Source organism: Barbatula barbatula, assembly GCF_947034865.1.
Source record: "Barbatula barbatula genome assembly, chromosome: 25".
NCBI classification, from domain to species: Eukaryota; Metazoa; Chordata; class Actinopteri; order Cypriniformes; family Nemacheilidae; genus Barbatula; species Barbatula barbatula.
In genome coordinates, this window is record NC_136788.1 from 16,749,250 (window position 1) to 16,772,551 (window position 23,302).

At 40.6% G+C, this 23,302-nt stretch overlaps 1 protein-coding gene across 1 annotated transcript in view; it reads left to right on the top strand.

Annotated features, from left to right (window-relative positions):
* Positions 1-19,137: 19,137 nt before the first annotated feature.
* The window catches only part of myo9ab (myosin IXAb), a 35,028-nt gene continuing 30,863 nt past the window's right edge, over positions 19,138-23,302 (top strand). Inside the window, exon 1 of the mRNA XM_079450227.1 lies at positions 19,138-20,044. Coding sequence (XP_079306353.1) covers positions 19,199-20,044 — 846 coding nt within the window. The 5' untranslated portion in view covers positions 19,138-19,198. The remainder of the gene's footprint in view (positions 20,045-23,302) is intronic.

The following is a 23,302-nucleotide window of genomic DNA, read 5'->3' on the forward strand; positions in this document are numbered from 1 at the left end:
CCTTCAGAATGTTAGGATTACCGTAGGAAGATTTTGAAATAAACGTGACTCTTAATGTGTGACATTTTCCAGCAGAACGCTTCCCACATGAGAAAATACTGTGGAATTCTTTAGTGTTTACTACAGTAAACTGTAGTAGAGTTTTTGAGCATTACCATAGTAAAGAGTGTAAAGTATCAGTACAAAATACAGTACATAATGCTACAGAAAACATACATTAATATCTTACTACAGTTTACTATAGTACACTACAGTGTTTTTCATGTGGGCGTGGTTTTGTGGTTGTCAGGGTGTTTCTATGCAGATTTTTTATTTTATCTGTTGCTATGTTACACCGTGTGGTTGCTAGGGTGATTGTTTCTCTATGATATTTTATATTTATTCAGTTTTTTTCTAATGCAAGTATTAGAGTTTAGGATTGAGTTCAACTTGCTAATATAAGCAGGACCACAAATAAAATGTAAAACTCGAACACCCTGAAAATATTCATTATAGTCCTTATAATAGATGTGATTGTTTTTTTTACTCTGGTTAAAAGAATGAAATGATAGCGGTGTCCTCTTGTTTCTGTGTGATTTAAAGTGTTAATGTAACTGCAAGTATATTCTGTTAACTTTATTCTTTCACCAGCCAGACGAACGGGTTTGAGTCGTGATAAAATATCCTGTGAAGGTGGGTGGAACAGATCATTTACAGTCTAGACGGTTTCATCTTAACAACATAAACAAACTTTACTGCATATGCACACTTTTGTGACACCAAATTGAACTTCCGGTACACATTCACAAACAATAAAGTGCTTGTAGATTATTTCTGATAACAATCAAAAGAAACCGTGATTCCAAGCACAACCACTAGATGTCGATGTCCCATACGGTTTCTTTAAATGCGACCGAACTGCAGGACCAATTCAACAAATTGTTTATTTCATAAAATGAACCCCAAAAAATTCAACAAATCCTTTATTTAATACAGGTATTATACAGGACAATTATTTGACCGTTCTGGAAGATACGATGCTTGATGACCACAGTTGAATGCAGAGGTTGTGATTCATTTTTGGGTCGGCCGGGATTACAAGCAGTTCTGTTTTTGCAAGGTTCAGCTGCAGGTGATGGTCCTGCATCCAGAGCGAAATATCACTCAGGCATGCTGAGGTGCGTGCTGAAACAGTCGGATCATCAGGCTGAACAGATAGTTGGAGTTGTGTATCATCTGCTAGCAGTGATAGGAAAAGCCATGTTTCCGCGCGACAGAACCTAAGGATGCCATGTTTAAAGAAAAGAGCAACGGTCCAAGCACTGAGCCCTGAGGCACCCCTGTATTCAGATGTTGAGACTCAGAGACCTCACCTCTCCAGGATACTCTAAATGGCCTACCTGAGAGGTAAGACCTGAAGCATTATAGCACCGTTCCAGAGACACCCATAGTCTCGAGGATCGACCGGAGGATGTGGTGGTTAACGGTATTAAAGGCAGCAGATAGATCCAGTAGGATGAGTACAGACAAGTTAGAGGCAGCTCTTGCCAGTCTCATGGCTTCAATGCCGAGAGCAGCACAGTCTTGGAGAAATGACCGCTCTCGAAACCACAATGATTTCTGTCCAGGCGGTTGTTCTGCGTGAGCGAGGAGGAGATGTGGTGAAATACAACACACTCAAGAGTTTTGGCAATGAAAGGATAGCGGTCTGTTGTTATCTAACAGTGCAGGATTAAGAGTAGGATTAACTCTTGCATCATCACACCAGGGTTTTCAACTCTTGCATCATCACGACTGCAGCACCGTTTCCGTTTAAAGAGCGCATTGCAGCGTTTTATCGGGGCTGAACGCAACCCTTGCGATGAGTTTCAGAAGAGACGTCAACAATGTGTCAAACTGAGCTCAGATTTGTCTCGTCTGCAATCAAAAGTCAACATTAGTGAAGATCTCAATATGAACTCAAACATTTCTCATCAAAATGACCCAAATACAGATTACACCTCTGTAGTCTTCACGTGTGGTGGAATAAAATTTTCATTTTCAGGTGAAGACATGCCCTGAATGTCACAAACTCAAGTCTTCAATGATAACGTCTCTTTTTATGGCCTGTTTGCTTCTGTGAAATGTCATTCAGTTAAACCCCATTGAGTCAGTCACAGACCGGCGGCCGGTCTCATTGTTCTCCGTCTGGATTTCACAAACTAGTGTCACGGTCACATCTTTGTTTCAGAAACCGTGTTAGTTTCAGGTTGAGATGACAGCGAGTCAGTGAAGATCATCTGGATCACACATCACATGGACAGTCGTCTGAGTTTCGTTCTGAGAGGACGGGAGCGTCCTTCTCCAAGGATTAGCTGAACTTCCAGACGCGTGTTCACACCATGTACTGACTGAAGCTGTGAGATGTTTGAGCTTTCAGTTTTCCCACAGGGATTTACATGACAACCTGGTGTAGACATTTCAGAGGCCATTAAAGGAGCAGTTCACTTCAAAATAAGCCCCCGTTGACTTTCCATAGTATTATTTATTCCTACTTCGGGGTCTTATTGTGAAGGGATCTACTCCTTTAAAAACCATGTGTACAAAATCATATCAAGTACCTAGAAAACTAATATAAAAACATTGAGCTCTTCAATCTGTTCAAACAAAAATAGAACTTGTTTAGTTTTTTCCTGCGTCTCTCAAGCTCATGGGGGTTTTCTAAAGACATCCGGACCGTTAAGACCACCGGTGTTTTGAGTTTCTGGAATTGAGACTCATCGGGGCCACAGGGGCTCTCCTAACAAAAACATTTGACCGATGTCACTTCCAGGGGATCGGACTGCCGTATCCAAGACGCCTTAAAAAACCCAAACAATCTTCAGACAATATCACATCATTGATACAGTCCTGGATAAACGTGATGACAAGCCTTAAAAATAAAACGATTGACAAGGGTTTCCATTACAGACACCATTACGACCCATAAACTGGTTTGTTGTGTGTGTTGGTTCCCATCAGTCAGATCCACATCACCATTATAGTCAAAACATTTGATCATCCAGAATAAGTTTCTCTCGTTCTTCAGGCAAAGCCATCACACATCCCCTAAACCAACAGAATCACTGTCATGTTATCAGACGTTATCAGAATTCAGACTTAACACTCCCACTCGCACGCGCCTCCCACCCCGCGCTGCGCGTGCACGTCACCGCACAGAGATCGTCAGTCATTGCCGGATCTACCTGCTGAGCACGGCGCGTCTTTACTGGCGTCAGCGTGCGTGTGCGTGCGTGACAAGAACCGCTTTCGTTGGGATTAAAAGAGAAGCGACTCCGGATTCGCAGAGACATGGATGCGCGCGTCCATTTGGATCATTATAACGCAGGTGAGACGCGCAAGGACGCGTTTGGCGCAGAGGCGCATCGGGTCGGTTTGTGTGTTTTCTGACGCGTTTCTGGTTCTGACCCTCACGGAAAACCATCTGTACAGGGGTCGCCTGATCCGTGGGGTCCGATGTACATGATACACAGTGCGCGTTTCCACACTAACGCACGGGTGGAACATGGATGTCCCGCCTCCACATTTGGGGGTTTGTCGGTTGTTTATTTGGATCTGTGTGGCGCAATGCAACCCACTGAGGGTCTCCACTGAGATGAATGGATGCTGGTCCTGGTCCACACGATCCATTTAGTCTTTGTTTAGTTCGATATGTATATCAGGATATATTTCTGCACAGAAGGAAACACATGCTCACTGTCATGTGATGTTGATGGTTTTCGGGTTCGTCTTTGTTGTGTTGTGCCTGAGACGATGAATCGGCTTTTCCAGTCTAGATTTGCATTCGTGTTAATATCAGTCCATATAAAACATGGCACGCGTTCATGTGTGTGTTACTGAGCCCCATGCATTGAATGATGAGCTAATCTGGAGTCAGTCTACATGCATATGACCGATGCAATCGCACAACATTTGTCAGGGTGTGTTGTAATGAAGACAATTCAACCTCGGGCTCCCTGCGTAGTAAACTTCATAGACAGCATTATTGAGCCGAAGGGCGCGTGCATACGCATCTGACGTTAAGGGGACCTTTGTCTTCAACCCAGTAAACTGTCCGGGGATGGATCTGATTGTTTTTCTAGATCAGCCCGTGTGTCCAAACCTGGTGAGCTGCCTCTCCAAGCATCACGACGAGCTCCCTCCCTCATATCCGTGCCATAGCTTTAAAATCCAGAACAGAGGGTTTCCTAGATATGCATCTGATTAAAAATGTCTAAGAACGCTGTCTAGATTTTGCGTTCTTAATAAACCACACATTGTTTTCAATGTGAGAAGACATGAGAGGATTTGATATCGTCGTGTCATCTTTATGATTTGCTGTCATTTCATGAGCAGAGCCGTTATTGTCCCGCCATCAGTAAACAGGAATCAAATCCATTTATATTGAGCTTAAGATCTTTTGGAGCTCCAGCGATGGGGGTGTGGAGCTATATCCTCTATAGTATAAATCCATTAAATCTGATGTGGATTTAGTGTTTCATAAAATGGAGCTATGAATAGTCTAATGCTTTCTTCTGTAAGTTCCCTGTAAATGTAAAGTGCCGCGGGGAATGAGGGCACTGGCACAACTGGTTTGTGTTCTCGTGTACATTTGAATATACGTTTGTGACGGATCGTTCTTAGGAAGAAACCGTGTGCGTGGGTCAATATGTTTTGTGTTTTATACAGCCAATATGAATTCATTACGACACGTATGCTTAAAGGAGTAGTTCACTATAAAATTAAAATGTCATAATAATTAACTCATCCACAAGTCTTCCGTGTGTTTAATAAATTGAGGCTTTTGATGAAAGCTCTCCAGGGTTCTTCTCCAAATAATGCACTTCGACGGGGGGCTGTTGGTTAAGGTCCAAATTTCAGTTTCATCGCAACTTCATCATATGTCTCTACACGACACCAGCCAATGAATAAGGATGTTCTCTAGTGAAACCATAGTCGTTTTCCAAGAAAGCGAGAAATGATATACTTCTAAAACACCAACAGTGTACATGGCTTGCTCTCCATGTAGCGCATTCAGTCACGTTTAATCACGTTGGAAAGGTCACGACCCAGTGTTTAGGAGCGTGGAGACAGAAGAGCGCTCAAGTGTTGAATGACACGTTACATTAAATGGTAAAATGGTCAGTCTGTGTGCATTTCAGAGATGTTTAAATCTTTTAAATCTATGTCATGCGTAACCTTTCAATCGTGATTGGGTAATACCAAAGTCATGGACGTGCGTCTTGGAGGACCTGCGAGGCAGAGCAAGCCATATATTCATGTTTGCTAGACTCATCTGTGGGTGTCGTGTAGAGCCTTTCAAAGCTGCGATGAAACTGAAGTTTGGACCTTAACCAACAGCCCCCTGTTTAAGTGCATTATATTGAGGAGAAGAACCCTGGAAAGCTTTCATCAAAAGCCTCAATTTGTTTCGGATAGAAGAAATAAACACACGGACGGGTTTGTATGACATGTGTGGGTGAGTGAATTATCATGACATTTTAATTTAATAATGAACGACACCTTTAAGACGGAAGTGAATCATTTTCTAAGAAACCTTCAGTTCGCTACTGAACTCGGATGTGCTTTTAGTCAAAACTGATTTCCAGGCCTGTGAAAGAATCAAAGAACATTTTAAAAGTCTTTCGTGCTCTTGTTCGCTTTTTTTTGACATGTTGGCATTTTGCAGATTCTTTTATCCAATGGTGAGGAAAACAAGACATACATCTTCGAGAGCGATAACATGAGATGATATTATACAAAGTTATAATGTTCAAGACATTTTCAGAGACAGTACCTGTTGAAGGAGAGAGACGAGAGATGAGTTCTTTAATAGTGTCAGCAAATATTCGATGGCCGTCATGTTTGTGTTGTTGGACAGATTTATCTCCCAATCGCTTAAATGTATGACTAACCCTTATCCCTGACAGACAAGTGAACATCAGTTTCAGTTGTCTTTATAAAATGATTTTGTGGATGATTTCTTCATCCAGTAACCAATAAAACCATCTCGAGAAGTCGTGAAATTTGAAGGTTTCCTTGAGAGAAAGGATGTGATGATGTTTTTTGGTGACAGACTGATGTTCATTATAGTCTGAGTATCAGAGATGTGTTAGATGCCGCTTCAGGAAAAACATCTTCAACTCTTTGCTTTGCTGAACACAGATCCTTGAACCGTTCATTAAAAGGCTCATACTGACTTCACCGTAACAAAATGAAACAAGATTCTCATTCGTCGCGCTCATTGACTGTATTATATCAATGAAATGAAAGATAATTAGCTTCTGACTATAATTGGTGTTATTGGGTTACTCAGGTTTGTGTGTTAATTTGTGTTTCTGTGTGTGTCATGTTCTGGCTTTTGTCGTTGAGTTGAACTCTTTGTATTTCATGATGTTGCTGCTCGTGTAGTGTTTTAGTGTGTTAGGATGCTGAATCAGAATCACATGACTCAGTTTCTTCAAATCTGTATAAAAGTGCTGGGTTTACATGCTTCTGGATGGGTTTTCTTGTAGTTCACTATATATAACCCGTGTAAAGTAGACTTTGTACATGATTTTCTGGGGAAAAAACGGTTACCTTGTTTTTTGCAGTCAATGTTTTCGTATAAAAGCAGTCGTCCACTTTTTGTTTGAAAATGTTATATTAACATCTAGATACTGAATATCGGCCAATATATTGGTTATCAGCTTCCAATATCAAAGAATAATCGGTTATCGGCCAAAATGTACATACCGGTGCATCTAATAAACGTTAGATTGTGTTCGCCAGATTGTCTTTTGCTTAAGTTATAAAGGTTAAATCACTACAGTTAAATACACATCACCATTCACATGCAAATGAGGTTAAACGGTGAAAATCCTTTGTCAGACGCTTTCCAAGCGCGCACGTGTCGAGGTAAGACACATAATGTACATGTCTTTCATGCGATCAGACTGTCATTTTGAAACGTACGGTGTGATGAGGTCATGCGACGACAACATGGCACAAAACGAATGAACTTTCCAAAAAGCTGCAGGGGTGTCATCTATCAAGATATGAAGAGAAACATTATATGATATTTGATACTAAAAGCATGACTCAAGGACAGCGGCCGAAGGCGTGTGTGTGTGAAGACATTCTCTCGGACGTCCTTGATGGGTGTGAAGCTGTATCAGATGTCCCTTCACCTCAGGAGATACAGTAAAACATTCAGATGAACACAGAGTCCTCTCTCTGTTTGAAACGTGTGAAGGTTAGCCGTGTTATGTATGTGAGACCAGATGCAGATGTTAATCCATGTAGCTCATGAGAAGATGTTTCATTGAAGAGTTTCTCCCGTTGGATTAAACACTAGACGTTCCACACGTCTGTCACACATGAGATGAAGAATGTGAGATTCTCTCTGAATGCACCGCAGGAATCAAATGCATTACACGGACTGAAGTGTGTGTGTTGTTTCTGTCAGTTTGTCGTGTGTTGAACAATCTTTTGATGTTTAGTGTGCGTTTCTTGTGAGATTCCCTCAGTGTTCTCCCATCATGCCCTGGGGCAGATTGTGTGTGTGTGTGTGTGTGTGTGTGTGTGTGTAAAAGAACGCTTTTGTGTTTGCATCCTTTAGCGTTAAATGGAGTGTGTGTAATTCAGGTCACTGATAGTCCCGTAGCATTTAAAGTCTCTCTCTCTCTCTCTCTCTCTCTCTCTCTCGCCTGCTTTTCCACTATAGGTATATATAGTGGGACGTTCTAAATAGTGAAAATTATTACAAATGATGAGTTATTTAAAGATTAATGGACACATATTCTGTAATGATTGTCTGATAAGTGCCGTTCACATTATAACTATAATTTGTGTCCACACCAGCGGACAATAACGTTGTGTTTATTTAAAGCTCGCAATGCTTTTGTTTTCATTCCTAAAGTCTTTTCTCCAAAACACTTCAACGGCACTTTAACTTACATTTACTACATACTGATGAACTATTCAGAAGGGTGGGAACGAAACGCAAGAGATTCACTAAACCAATGAAAGGTTTATTCTGAAGAGAAACCTGTTTTGTGGCTAGCCCTTAGCATGTGGTACCGGACAATATTGATCCCCAATGATGCTGCGCTAACCCTAACCATGTTGTTTAACAACCGGACTTCCCACTATTCGCCTAAGAAATGGTTAAATTCAGTGAAACCTTAGCATGTGACCTCTTTGGACAAATATGACAAGATGATACACAACTAAATACCTAGGAAAATGTCATTTAAGACAATTTTAACTTTCTCTAAATCGATTGATCAACTTTTAATACTTGAAGACCCCACGGACACCCTGTTTATGAGAACAATGTCTCCATTCACCAGCGTATGGGCATCGTAACTGCTGCAGGGAATTATGGGATTGTTTCTAGGGGTCTTGGATCAACTGCATCTGTGTATGAAAGTTATAGTGGTCTCCATTTTTTTTAAATAGATTCACTGACCTAAATTAAAAGAACGACACCTAATTTTGTTCATCCATTTGGATTATAAAATTACTCAAAAGTCAGGACTGCAGCTGTAATGCGACTGAGGAGTACTGGTCCTCCCGGCTGGGACTGTTTTTTTTCTCTATTTATTCATCATTGGAGTTTTGGTTCCTTGCCACTGTGCCGTGTTTGCTTGCCCAACAGCAGCCTGCTGATATTAGATAATCTTCTGCAAATTCCAAGACAAGACTAAGTTAATGGTATCAAATGAGAAGACGAGCATCTTCATTACTATTGTTTAAATTGTAACATTGTATCTAGATCATGTTGAGAGATCACTTTTATTAGACTCAGAATGTTCTCCTAGTGGTCAAAAACCCCCCATGTGTTTTGGTTTGTAACTGATACCCTGCATGTGTTTCTTGAAGTCATCGTGTTTCTGTCTTCATGAGAGCGTTCGAATGTATAGTAAAAATAGTTCACCTTCAAAGTCGACCACAAAGCCTTGGTTTAAAGAGAACTACTTGTTTTCTTTATAGAGTTGTAGTCTTTGTGGTTTCAGAAGAACATCAGTTACAGAGGAGAACAGAACAGGTCATCTTGATACGGTCGGTTAACGGAGCGTTCAGAAAAGATTGACTAGGTCATGTTGTAGATGTTGAATGTTTGTGGTCATTCTGGAGAAGTGAAACTGTTGAAGAGGATGTGAAGATTATTTCTGTCGCGTTCTCGGAAAATGACCTAGCACAATAGATTGCAGAGGGTCAAGAAAAGACGTTTGAGTTTCATTCATTGGTAGAAGCTTCCAAATGAAGGCCATTAAATATAGATTTATGTTTAGAAGACTCTCTTCTCGCGTCAAGAGAAGCACACACGGTTTCTACTTGGGTTGGGTAAACTGATGAAAGTTGAATGACATGCTTGCACTAACACGAAGGACTTGTGTGTTTGAATCTCATGAATCTGGGATGTGTTCTTGAGAAGTTGCTGAGTCTGTGCTGAGCGATGCAGAATGTTCCTGACCGGATGAAGATTCTGATGATACGTGAGGTCGACCTTCGGATGACTTGAGTCACAAAACTGGATGCTGACTGGATGAGTCTTGTTTTTAAGTAAATTACCAGAACAAGTTTCACTGTCACTATTTATATGAAAGTTTAGCATATTTGAAATAAGAAAAATGATTTCATTCATGTCATGTCTTTTAATATGGTTTTTGGTGAACTTTGACCCGGATGTGTTTTTGTCCCTGTCATGCATTTACTATCAAACAGACCCGCTCCGCCCTCTTTAGTCTGTTTCTGTTTCTGTGTCTGTTCACTTTATATCTAACTTCACACACTGAGAGAGAGGTTTTCTTAAACCTTTAGACATTTTATCTGCGGGCTGCTGTCATGTTTCATTTCTTAGACATGATTTTGAAGTGTTGTATTTCTAAACGGTTCAGAACTTTGTTTCCTTTGCTATTCTGTTTAGAGAGAATCTTTTTTTTTACCTGCTGGATTGTTTTTTTTTCGACAATAAAGCTCAGACAGAGAATCAAAAGAAAAAATATGGTTTGCTCAACGTTAAAGGCCCATAAAGACTTTTGCATTGTGATATTTTTATGACAATAAGGCACATTTGACCATAATGTATAAATACTTGAAGGTCCAGTGTGTGTTTTTCCGGAGGGTCTATTGAAAGAAATGCAATATAATATACATAACTATGTGTTCAGCGTTATGTTTTCATGACCTTAGAATGAGCTTTTTCTATCTCCATACACCACAATTGTACATTATCTCCTTCGGCAAAAAACCCCAGAAATGTGACAAAATCTTAGTCCAGTGTCTGCCTCCGTAGTGCTTCGAAAGGGAGGGGTGGAGTCAACCGTTGGTTGCAATTCACAACCTCCACACTAGATGCCGCTAAATTTCATAGATAATGTATCAAATTACAAATGATATACCATATCTTTGATGTCATTTGCATATTATCAGTATATTTAATAATTAAATATAGATTGCTTTTTTGTTTGTTAATTCATTGTGATGTAAATGTTTAATTGTCATAACAGTGTCTCGATGCAAAACATCCTAATTTTGAAGAAAAAAAATAAAAAATCCTGTTTACAGTTTCCCAAACACTATATTAAATGGAAGTTATTTCCCATAATGAATAACACACCCTACAACATGACTTGTCTAGTTGTTGCCAGGGCATTGTTGTGTGGTTGCTATGGTGTTCTGTGTAGTTTTAGTCATGCGTTTTGTAGTTTTTTTGATATTCTACTGTTAAAATGTGACTATAATGTAAGTCTATGAGATATTAGTTTGAATATAAGAATGAATAGTGATACAGCATTGATAATCAAACATGGACCAGAGAAAGAAGAAACCAGCTGAATAATTCAGATGTGATCTCACTGCGCTCCAGAGATAAATTGAACGCCTCACATTAAACTCATAATTTATATCTTTCATTATTGCTCTTCATGGTTCCGGCGTTAATTGAGTCGAGCGGCTGTAATGATGTGAAACCTTCTTCTATTTTAGTTTGGCTGTAGGACTGGTGTTTTACATCTTTCTGTGCCCTTGCACACGCTGGAGCTCAGAGACACGTACGTCCGCCCTCATTAAACCTCTGAAGACATTTTCAACCCATATTCACAGAGCTTTAGCGGGTCAGAGGTCAGCCGAGCAGTACATGTTGTACATCTGTGGCTCGCTTGTGAACTTTCAATGCAATGTCAATGTTAGGGACTGTCCAAAAAATTCAGTACAGATTGATCTAAATGCATTTATTAAAGTTGTGGTGTACCGCGATTGTATTATCACAATATCGATTGAAATATATTTTTATTCTATTTTAGTCAAATTCATCTTTAATTTAGTGTTTTCTCTCCTTATATTGGTCTATTATTCACACTCAAAATACTAAAGTAGGGAAGCAGAGAGAGTTTGTAAACGTGTGGTGAATTATTTACCATATGTGTAGAATTATCACAATATGTTTTTTTATATATCGGCCATTAGCAACCCAATTATTATAACAATGAATAGATGTTTGTCGGATAAATTAATATTTTGTACCTTTTTCAGCTGTTGGTACAAATGTGGTCAGAATTTGTCAAACCAAACCATGTTTGTTCTTAAATAATCGTTGAGCGTCAGCTGCATTTAGTTTCATAACATTTTTAGTAAAAGTTGCACATATTATCCAATCCTGAGCTGTTTTCTTCTTTTTAACCAATAAAATGCTGCATGCAGAAACAACTTCAATAACGTCAGACCCTCACTGCGAATCGAAGAAAGTCGGACACGTCTCAGCATGTAGCGCGCGGGTGAGGAAATCAAACCGGCACAATCATTGTTACATGTGCTTTAAGCTTCACATCTTGTCAAGCATCAGTCATTGTGATGTTAAGCTGCTTAGTTTCCTTATTGTTGAATAAAAATAAAACTTCTTTTAAAAAGATCGGCTGTATGTGTCACCTTGCATTACTCTGGCTTTGACGGTTCGTTCTATACAAACGTTATTGACGAAACAGCGAATTACAGATCAAAGCAGAGGTTATCTGGATTTAAAGACAGGTGTGGGCCGCCCGGACGCAATAGAAACCGACACGTCACAACTGGTGCTTGAGAGGTCTATAGAAACTCAAAAACAAAAGTTTGCCGAGGGTCGGAATTCAACTATGAGAACCAATCAGGGTCCAAGAAATGAACTGAAATTAGTTTCAGTTCATTTCAAATTAAAAACATATTTTTTCAAAACCTTTTTTTAGACATACACAGCTATGATGGAAATCATCCAAATGACCCTAGCAACCACATGGCAACCTTCATTGGCTTGTAAATTAGCAAACATGTTTATCTGTATGATAGTGGAGCATTCATGGTGTTTAAAATCAGTTATAAACACTGTTTGATTCAGACTGTGAATATTTTTCTCATGTGTAGCGTCTGCAGCATCACGGTTAGAATCTCCCTGGAGACCCCGTGTGTGCATTTCCAGTAAGTGTAGACTAATGGACTGATATTATTCTGTCATTATTGATCCAGTAATTCCCAGCAGCATGGGCGGGGTGGACCGGGTGGGTCTTCTAATTTGATGGGATGTTGTTTTAGCTTTGCATCCGGACGTTTAATAATAAGACACGTTTGAAAGAGCTTTATAATACAAGAGACAATTTACTCAAAACCAAGTGAGACGTCGACTGTCTTAACAGGCGGCTTCTAAGCTGTAAGCATCTAAACTGAAATTCAACCTCATATCTGACTGCTTTGACATGTGTTTACCTCATAAGAGACTTTTTGTTTTGTAAAACTGCTTTTATCAATATTTTGATATTTGTATTTAGTGCTTTTCTCAACTTTGCATCGTTACAAAGCAGCCACCCTTAACCCTATAGTATTTATTATAGTAAACTGCAGTAAATAGTTGTAGACCGTAGCATATTGTAGTTATTTTAGCAAGTACTTGTATAGTAAAATCACTTCTAGTATACTCAAATTGATAAACTGGTAAATAATGTAGTGTACTGTAATGTTTACTATAATAAGGTTAAAAACACAATAGCATCTCTGAATTTTACTACAGTTAACTAAAGTATATAGTAAGGCAAGGCAGGTTTATTTATATAGCACATTTCATACACAAGGGCATTTCAAAGTGCTTTACATAAAACTATTGATAAAGAGAAAAGACGTATCTTTAAAAAGCAAATGATTTAAGATCACAAATAAAACTTTAGATTTTAAGGAACAATAAAACAGCAGTAAAATTGATTAAAATGTGAGTGTATTTATAAAAAATAAATGAGAAATAGAAGTGCAGTTGATGTAAACCAGCACAGTGCTCAGTTTGTTTATTCCCAGCTAAACAAGTGTGTTTTTAAACTGGAATTAAAAGTAGCTGTCTGATGGTTTTTTTTGGGAAGATCTGTAAGAAGTCCATTACAGTAATCCATCCTGCTGGTCATGAAAGCATGAACTAGTTTGTCTAAATCTTGGTGTGAGACAAAACATCTGATTCTGGCTACGTTTTCTGAGATGGTAGTACGCTTATTTGCTTATTGCTTTGACATGACTGCTGGAACTAAGGTCAGACTGTAAAATGACAACAAGATTTTTACCTGACTTTGTGTCTTTATATCTCTTAAATCAATGTATGTGTTTACCTAGTTAGTTTCATCCTTTTTAACAAACACAATGACTTCATTTTTGTCTTTATTTAACCGAAGGAAGTTTTGACACATCAAGCTGTTAATTTCATCAATGCACTGGCACAGAGAGTCAATAGGCCTGTAGTCATTGAATGAGAGGGCTGTATGTAGATCTGAGTGTCTTCTGGATAGCTGTGGTAAGCAATTTTAAAAGTTACTTTTGTATTATTTGGCCAAGTGCAGCATACACAAATTGAAGATTAGTGGGGCAAGAATTGAGCCCTGTGGAACACCACAAGTTATGGGTGTCCAGTCTGATTTATGGTTGCCCATGTTCACACATTGTAACCTCTCCCTTTAGGGTATGACCTGAACCATTTAAGGACCAACCCAGAAAGCCCTACCCAGTTTTCCAGCCTATGTAGGAGTATGGTGTGATCTACCGTGTCAAAGGTAGCAATGAGATCTAGTAATACAAGAACTGATATTTTGCCTGAATCAGAATTCAATCGAATATCATTTATTATCTTTAGTCTCCGTGCTGTGATGCTAACCAAAACCAGATTGATAATTGTCCAGGTAGCCATTTGAGAGAATTAGAGAATTATTTAAGTATTAGGTCAGCTGACTGAAGACAACCTTTTCGGTGATCTTGCCTATAAAATGAAGATTTGATATTGGTCTGTAGTTAGACAGAAAGGATTGGTTAGGATAGATTGCTCTTTTTTTAGTAGATGATTGACAATTGCAGTTTTTAGGGACTGGTGAAATCAGTGAGGTATTTACTTTTTTTAGGAGATCTGCTTCCAAACACTTAAACACTCTTTTGAAAATGGATGTGGGGAGTGTGTCAAGCCTGCAAGTTGATGCTTTAAGATGATGTTCTGTTTCTTCCATGGTTTTGTGCTAAATTGTCTGAAATTCAGATAAAGTTCTGATGACCTGACTGCCGCATGGAGCTTTGCTGATTTCCATTCTGATATTATTGATCTTCTCAAGGAAAAAAGATGCAAACTCATTGCATTTGTCATCAGACACATTTCCCAGGGAACTTGACTCAGTGGTTTTGTTAGTCTCTCTACAGTTGCAAAAAGAGTGCGACTGTTGTTTATGTTGCAGTTAATAATGTTAGGGGAAAAGTTCAACATTGAAGGCATGCAGACTGTCTTTATAGATGTTATAGTGAACTTCAAGTAAAGTACACTACAGTATTTATGTCACGTGGGGCTTTACGAAAATACGCTTTAGAACAACAAACAACTGGACAATTATTCAATATTTTTGATAAAATATAAAATATTTGTGAAATTATTCAAATAATTTGAAGAGTTTGGTTCCAAAATTAGAAAAATCTGTTTTATTTGATAAAATGTTTTTATTGTGTTGTATTATGTTAGTCAGCTGTATTTTTGTTATTATGGCGTAAATCAAAACAAACCAACTGCAGTTTGATTGATATTATTAATTTGAATGCACAATAAAAAAACATTTCATTTCAAATGTCTATTTATAGCTGCTATTTCCCAAAACTCATCTGCCATCATGCATTACTTTGCATGTTTTTTACAAGTTATATTTAACTTGTTTCACGTTATTCTGTATTCGTCTTCTCTTTCAAGAATGTTTAATGATGTCGTCTTATATCTTGACTAAAACGAGACCAAAACATGCACCGTATTCTGCAAAGAAACGGAAATAAGCACATTTGCTGATTGTAGCCTCTCTCGTGTCTCAAGGTACTGTCTAAACCTCATGAGTAGTATACTATACTGTAGTACACTTTAAAGCGAGCACATTTATAGAAGCGAAAGAGAATTGCCCAATAAAAGGAATAGGATCCCTGTTACGACACAGGGATCCAGACTTTCCGAAACAAGTTCGTTTTTGGACAAGTTGACCATGTTAAGCATGAGAAGCCAGTACGTTTAACAGTGTAAAGAAGTCAAAATGCATGAAACACCGTTGCCTTTAGTCCTATAGGATCCCGCCTTTAATAGTTACTGGTGTAAACTGGTGTACAATATACTATGGTATATTGTAGTGTATTTAATTCACATAACGTATACTACGTACCAATGTGTACTTGTTAATGTATACTATTCTGTAGTATTACCTGTAGTGAATTGAAAAACTGTAGAAAATACTGTTGTATACTTTAATATTTACTATGTTAAGTTAACGTTTAAAAACACTGTGGTATTATATTATAGTATACAATGGTATTGAGTTAATCGGTAGCTCACTAGGTTCTTAGACAGAAGTGGGATCTTCCATAATTTTAGTAGAGGAAGTGAAATGACACACACATGCTAACACTGACATCCTTTGGTTGCATGTTCTCCTGCATTGGTGCAGTGTGTTATGAGGACGTGCAGTAGGTTTATCCATTAGAGAAGAGCTGCTGTTCTCAAATCTGTTCCTCTCTTCCTTTCTTTGTCCCCTTCCGCATCTTGTGTATGGCCATATGATGCTCTCTCTCTCTTAGATCGCATTTCAGGAAAAAACAGCCCTCTCTCCCCTCCCCCTGGTCGCATTTCCTCCACCCCCTCTCAGCTGCAGCTGCCAAACCTCACACACAAACACACACACGCTTCCACATGCGTCTGGACTGAGCGTTCAGAGGCGGGGCGGCAGTCTAGAACAACAGCAGAAGAGCGTCTGTGTCTAACATACACACGTGTCCTTCTCTCGTGCATGTGCTTTCTCACATGGAGACGTGTGAGCTCCGTGTTTTCAGAAGCTTCTGATGGAGGCGGGTACTTTCATGCCGAGGCTCTTCTGCTTCCTCACCTTATAAGGATCAAACCGCAGAGAGCGGGGTCTCCATAGACGCGTGCCGGGTGACAGCCGCCGAGAGCTCGTAGTGGTATTTGCGTTTTTCGCACGCTGTGGAATGTCAGACTGATATCCGGAGCTGTTTCTCAGAGAGCCACCTGAAGGCTTGATGCACGAGGTCTGCGCAGACGGACTGACCCCGAGTCTCTCCACTACCATGGGACTTTCAGGAGTCCCACCACTGATATACTGAAGTTGAACCTGAGTTCAGTTTCACCTCTCGGAGTATCTGAAGTCTTGTTCATGCCTGTCGCTACCCTGCAGGTCAAAGGGTAAGTGTATGTGTCACGTGACTGATCTGAGGTCAGATAAGATAACTTGATCTTGAGAGTTCAGGCTGTTTGGAGGCCAAGGCTTGTGTGCACCAGCATTAATGCACGAGGTGTGTAAGAAAATCAGATTCTTGTTTGATGTTTGATGCAAACGTAAAACCGTAGAGGTGAGAAAATCGGGCTTTGGATAAATGTGATGAGAAATATTTGAGTTCATATTGAGATCCTCACTAATATTGACTTTTGATTGCAGACGAGACACATCTGAGCTCAGTTTGACCCATTGTTGACGTCTCTTCTCAAACTCTCATGACCGAGACATTTCTGACTCTTTTTCTCTGAGACGCAGATGAGACTTGCACTTCCATTTGCTCTCCATTTAATCTAATTGATGTCTTGGAGCAATAATTGAGTTGTTAAAGAGATCTCATCTGTGACTCCGTTTCCGGCACAGCTCATATTTTCCAGGTCACCTGTGACCGTTTGTTTCTGCAGGTGAACACACCGCGTCCATCACAAAACCTGTTGTTCTGTGAGCCGCTTTATTTTTTCAACACTTTCCACTCCTGCGCTTTTAAAAAAGATGCTCGCCATTGTGTCGTCCGCGGAATGACAGATTGATGGTCACACCCTTCCTGCTCACCTGATGTGTGTTTCGTAAAGGGAAGCGTGATGCGTCTCCAGCGCTTCTGTTGGTCGGGGCGACCCTCGTGCCGTCCTCCGATTGGCTGCTCGGAGGGAACGCTGGGATGCTGAAACCTGTCACGACCTGAGCAAATATGCCCCCACAGCTCCTTAGGCTGACCTTTGACCCTGACCCCAATCATTCTCTCCGGCCGCCCGGAGAGGTTATTATAAGCGACCAATCGGCTGACTGCTTTTTTGATCTGGTGATGTAGAAAGTGATGGACATCATGATTGTGTCATTATGGATTTTTTTGTTGAGAATTGTTTATTACGCACAACGCTTATCTACTTAACTTCTGTCCTGTAAGTGAAAGTCGTAAATCTGTCTTCATTATGAAAACACTTTTTCCCGGTGCACAGACGGTCCGTAAAAATCCCTGGAAAAGCGCGAGGAATGTCGAAGCACGTGTGTGTTATCCGCTCCGGAGCTACACTGCACTTCATTACGTTCTGTCAGTCATTTTTATTGGTTAAGGGGAAATATTACCCTCCGACAGAGCTGTCAGAGTCATGAAGAGACGTGAGGCATCATGGGATACTGGAGTACTCTGAGGGCTGTGTTTGTCCTGTCAAGTGTGTTTAAGGAGGTTTTGATTTAACGCTGAAAAGCATTAATAGACCAGAGTCGGACCGCTGCTCGCGCTCTCGTTGTCTAACAAACACACACTATTGTATACACACACTCTCTCGTTGTCTTTCATCACTAGTTACACAAACAGTGGCAACATCACACAATTTCAAAAGACTTTAATCGTCCCTGTCTGGGTCTTCAGTGCTTATAGATTAAGTAGCCAAGATGGTCTACTATCCCAGACAGACCCCCAGAAGAGAGAGAGAGAGAGAGAGAGAGAAGGGTTTGTTTTGAACGGCTGTGTCTGTCTGCACACCTGGAAGAGCTGGACTCAAGCCAGCGGACACAACAGGAAACAAGAGCAGAAAAAAGAGCGGATGAATTAAATAGAGCTGAATGACAGATAGAGAGCATTGTGCTGGCGTCCTTCACACACACACAGAGAGAGATGAATGACTGATGGGCTCTTCTCATTGTCTTGTGTTGTTGTAAGCCGTCATACCTGTGGAATACCAGCGTTTTGTTGTGTGGAACAGAAGATGTTTGTTGGAGGTTTATGTTACGGATCCCGGCTTTACTCAGTTAAGCTCTTTCTGATATCCTATATAGCCGGTTTCACACCAGGATATGATGTCATACAGTTTGAAGATGAGAAATGAGGCACACATGAAATTGTGCGGATTGAAATGAACCCCAACGCTACGACATTCTGTAATTCAGGCCCTTTAGGTTTGCACATAGTGTTATTGTGACTGACAGAAGTGGAATGTGGACGGCCGTGTATGCATTTGCAAGGCATGTCAAACATTCTCCGCTGAAGATCCAGAGTCTCTTGTGCACTGTTAACCAGATTATTGTAGGATAAACATATTTTGCGCAGTTGTTCCAGCTCGTCAGATGTCAAATTGCGAGGCCTTGAGTTCCCAATATGAAAGACATGTACTAAACAATATTTAAAGCAATAGGTTTCCCAAAAATAGAACATTCTTTCATCGTTTATTAATGTCATGTCAAATCTTTTTTTAACAATATTAGTAATCAACCATCATGGAACCCCATTGACTTTCATTGTATGAAAACAAAACCATGGATACATTTCTCAAAATATCTTCTTTTGTGTCCCACTAAACACAGGGTGAATAAAAGACAATCACAGTTTTCTCTCTTTCCCCAGGTGGAATGTCTTGAATCCATCGCGTGAGTTGTGTGTTGGCGGAACGTCTCGTGCCCATGGGAGCTGCTGCCCCATCATGAGTTGCCATGACGCCGGAGGGCGTCGCCGTTACGAAGACTCTGAGTTCACCTTGCGCATTTACCCAGGCGCGCTGTCCGAGGGCACCATCTACTGCCCCATCACCGCTCGGAAGGTCACATCCGCAGCCGAGGTCATCGAGCAGGTCATCGATCGGCTGCAGCTGGACCGTGCTCGGCTCTACGTGTTAGCTGAGGTCAAGGAGTTCGGAGGTGAGGAATGGATCCTGAACCCGAACGACAGTCCGGTACAGCGCATGATGCTGTGGCCCCGTATGGCTCTGGAGAACCGGCTGGGTGGAGAAGATTATCGCTTCCTCCTGAGGGAGAAAAACGTGGACGGATCCATCCACTACGGAAGCCTGCAGATGTGGCTGCGGGTGACGGAGGAGAGGAGGCGTATGGTGGAGCGCGGTCTCCTCCCTCAGCCGCCCGCTGGACAGTACGTGGCCGACCTCTGCGCCCTCCCGGACCTGAACGAGCGGATGCTGCTCGAGAACCTCCGTGGACGCTTCAGGCAGGAGAAGATCTACACGTATGTGGGTGAGATTCTGATCGTCGTCAATCCTTTCCAGTTCCTGCCCATCTATAACCCCAAATACGTCAAAATGTACGATAACCACCGGCTCGGGAAGCTGGAGCCGCACATTTACGCGGTGGCCGACGTGGCGTACCACACCATGCTCCAGAGGAAGAGGGACCAGTGTATCGTCATCTCGGGAGAGAGCGGATCAGGAAAGACTCAAAGCACGAACTTTCTGATCCATCACCTGACGGCGCTCAGTCAGAAGGGCTTTGCTAGCGGCGTCGAGCAGATCATACTTGGAGCCGGGCCTGTTCTGGAGGTGAGGCTAGTAGTTATTTCACCGCAACATGAAACTTGAGCATATTTAATTGTTGCTTACATTGTTAAAGCATAAGCCACCAATACGTTTTCAAATATGGTCGTACAAATTTGACTGTTCCAATATGGCGGATGGCTAGCGTGTAGCGCAATGCCACAACAGATTTTTATTTACGTTTGGAAGAACGTGAAACACATTTAGGATTACTTTGCATTTCAAAAGAAGATCTACTTGAAATATTCACCCGACATACTCTAAAACTCAACAATCTGTCAGACATCTTCAGTTTTCTTGGCTTTGCTCCCTTTAGCCCTGAGGTGGATAATAAAACTGAATTATCTGTCACTCATTGTTTATGAAAACTGACACTGACACAACACTGGCTCTCATATGTAAGAGCGTGTAGAGGTCCAGACCCTCGGGTTAGTCTTTCATTGAGGATCACCGTTCTCTCCAGGCTTTGCCATCTGAAGCTGTTGTTTTATTCAAGGGTCCAACATTTTTTGATGATTCAGAGCAGAATTCCCATCATGCTCTTGTAAGGGTTTGCAATGGTTCATGACTCGTTTGTGCCGTGACGTGATTGGTCATTTAGACGGGGCAGTTCTAGCGTCATCCGATGGGAATTTCTGTGTTCCGACTGTGGGTGTATTTGGTGTTTTGTACGTGTGAAAAAAAGACCAAGACTTTAGATGTGATGTCGTGTTTGTGTCGTTCCAGACAAGGAAATCTATTTAAATGGTAAATAATGGTGAAGTTATTCAGATCTCAGACATGTGACATTTGGTCTTAGTACAGCTATGAAATCTATTTTAACACATGAGAACCGTTCTGTTTGTGTTTGTGATGTCACACACTCATGGGCTGTGTGTGTGGATATTTAAACACATACCAGACAGAATAAGTAACTCTCGATCTTCTTGTCTTGCCAGCAGAGGATGGTGTTTGTCAGACATGCATGCCGACAGTTTCAGATTTAACACACACTTGACCGTCACATCCATCAGAGATCAGGAGGATTATGCTGCTGAATTACAGCAATGATTTAGTGAAACTGAAGCTGTTATTGAGTCTGATGGTGAATTTACCGCGGTAACTGTAGTTTACATTAGAGATTTTCTCATTAGTGGGACGTTCCCAGTTCAAGTCTTCACCAGGAACTTAACCGACACTTAACTAACTTCACTGAATTTTGGTTGTGTACTCCGGACATGTTTGATGTTGTGTTGACCTGACACACTCTCCTGACAGCTGAGGATGAAACACGCTGACATTTTACACATGAGAGAACCTGTACATACACATACACACACACCACACACACACACACACACACACACACTCAACATCAGTTCAGATTGTCATGATGTCATATTACTACTGCTATACAAGACTGTTTGTCTTACCGATTACAACACACACATTTCACAAACACATTTCCTCTCTCTCTCCCTTTCTCTCTCATACACACACGTGCAAATACACAAACATACACTCTCAAACAAACTTATTCTCTCTCTCTCTCTCTCTCCCTCACACGCACACACACAAATTATCGGTGTGTCATGTTAACTGTTTAAAGTTAAAGAACTTATAAGAAATCTTATACTTCCACCTTTGTCTTTGCAAATGTTTTTAGTGTTGTTTTTTTGACTGGTTTGATGTATGTAGAAGTTGTTGTTCTATAGTTTGACCCTGTTGAGTCCAGGGGTCTCATGGAGCGAGACACACGGTGGTCTCCAGCAGTCGTCTTTGTGTCTCTTCTTTGTGTCGTGTGTGTTGGTTAGGGTCGTGTGGTCCCTCCGGAGGCCAACAGATGGTTTAAATCCAGATGTCATTCTGTTGACAGAGTCCTCCGGGACCATTCCATCTCCGGCTCTTGAGATAAATGCTTTCCTTCAGGTAGTTTTTGTGTTAAAAGGCCTGGAAACTAGTTAGCGCTTCTGATCCATCTGCACTAAAACACTTTAAAACCACAAGAAAGAAAAATCCCATCTCTTTATAATCTCAGTGGATTCTTTTAGACCGCAGTGAGATGTATTATTATTATTATTATTTCGAGGTCACATCAGTCTCTGGATGTATGTTAATGGCTGTTTCTGAGATGTTGATGGATGTTGTCGTCTCCGGCCTGCAGGAGTGCCACATTATTTCAAGGTCTCCGCATGCATGTGCGTTTGTAAAAGCCCGTCATGAAGTGTTAACTTCAAAGGATTAAAGTGCTGAGGTTTGTCCCGATGACTGATGGTTGGAAATGTGTGGTAAGACAAATAAAAGATTGTGAGAACTCGAGATCCTGAACTCCATTACTGCTCAGACGTTGCTCTTTTGTCGCTCATGGAGTTCTCAGTTGGGTTTCATATTTGTTTTATTCCCTCAGAAGGTATTTAGATGGCGGTGAGATTATAAGAGCGTGAGGATTGTCTTGTGTTAGATAAGACGCAGAACATCTGTGAAGTGTATCACACCCACACGTCTCTCTCTGTTCGTGATCTTCTGTACATCGTGTACTGAATAAAAGTCATAATTGTGCTGTTTGGCAGAAGTCGACTGGATGAAGCTCTTCTTTACTTCAGTTCAGTCTGAGTTTGTGTGTTTGGCTGGACAGACAGGAAGCTGAAATCTGCAGGACTTCCTGTCTGTACTCTGTTGTCATGACCTGCTGTTAAAAGAATCACAATCAAGTTTGTGCAAATGACAAAAAGCCAATGATTGAAGTCAAGAGATGAGAACGGTTTTCACGACACATTTATCTTGAAGATTTTAAGCAATAGAACAGAATATTTATCACCCACATTAAAAAATACTATCCTATACATTACATTTTATCTAGATTTTTACTATGGTAAAAATACACTCAAGTATATAACCGTATTTACTACAGTTTGCCAATTCACTATAGTCCATTTTACAGAATACTACAGTATTTTTGACAATTTACTATAGCAAATAAAGTCCCGTCAACCAGAAGTTGGGATTCTTTTTACTTTCCTATTCTGACGCATTTCCAAGTGAAATGGAATTTACTAGTTTAGTAGTATCCTTGCATGAAGTGTACTACATCATTTACTAGTTTACCGATTTACTAAAGTTAATACTACAGAAAACTACAATGTCCCACAGTTTACTCTAGTTAATACTGACCCATAAAACATGTCTGTAATGTTGTCTCAATGCATGTATGCGAAACACGGCTGACACAAGTGATGGATGATTGTTTCGAGTTGCGTTTACCTTTCCCGTCAGCTCACGTTGGGT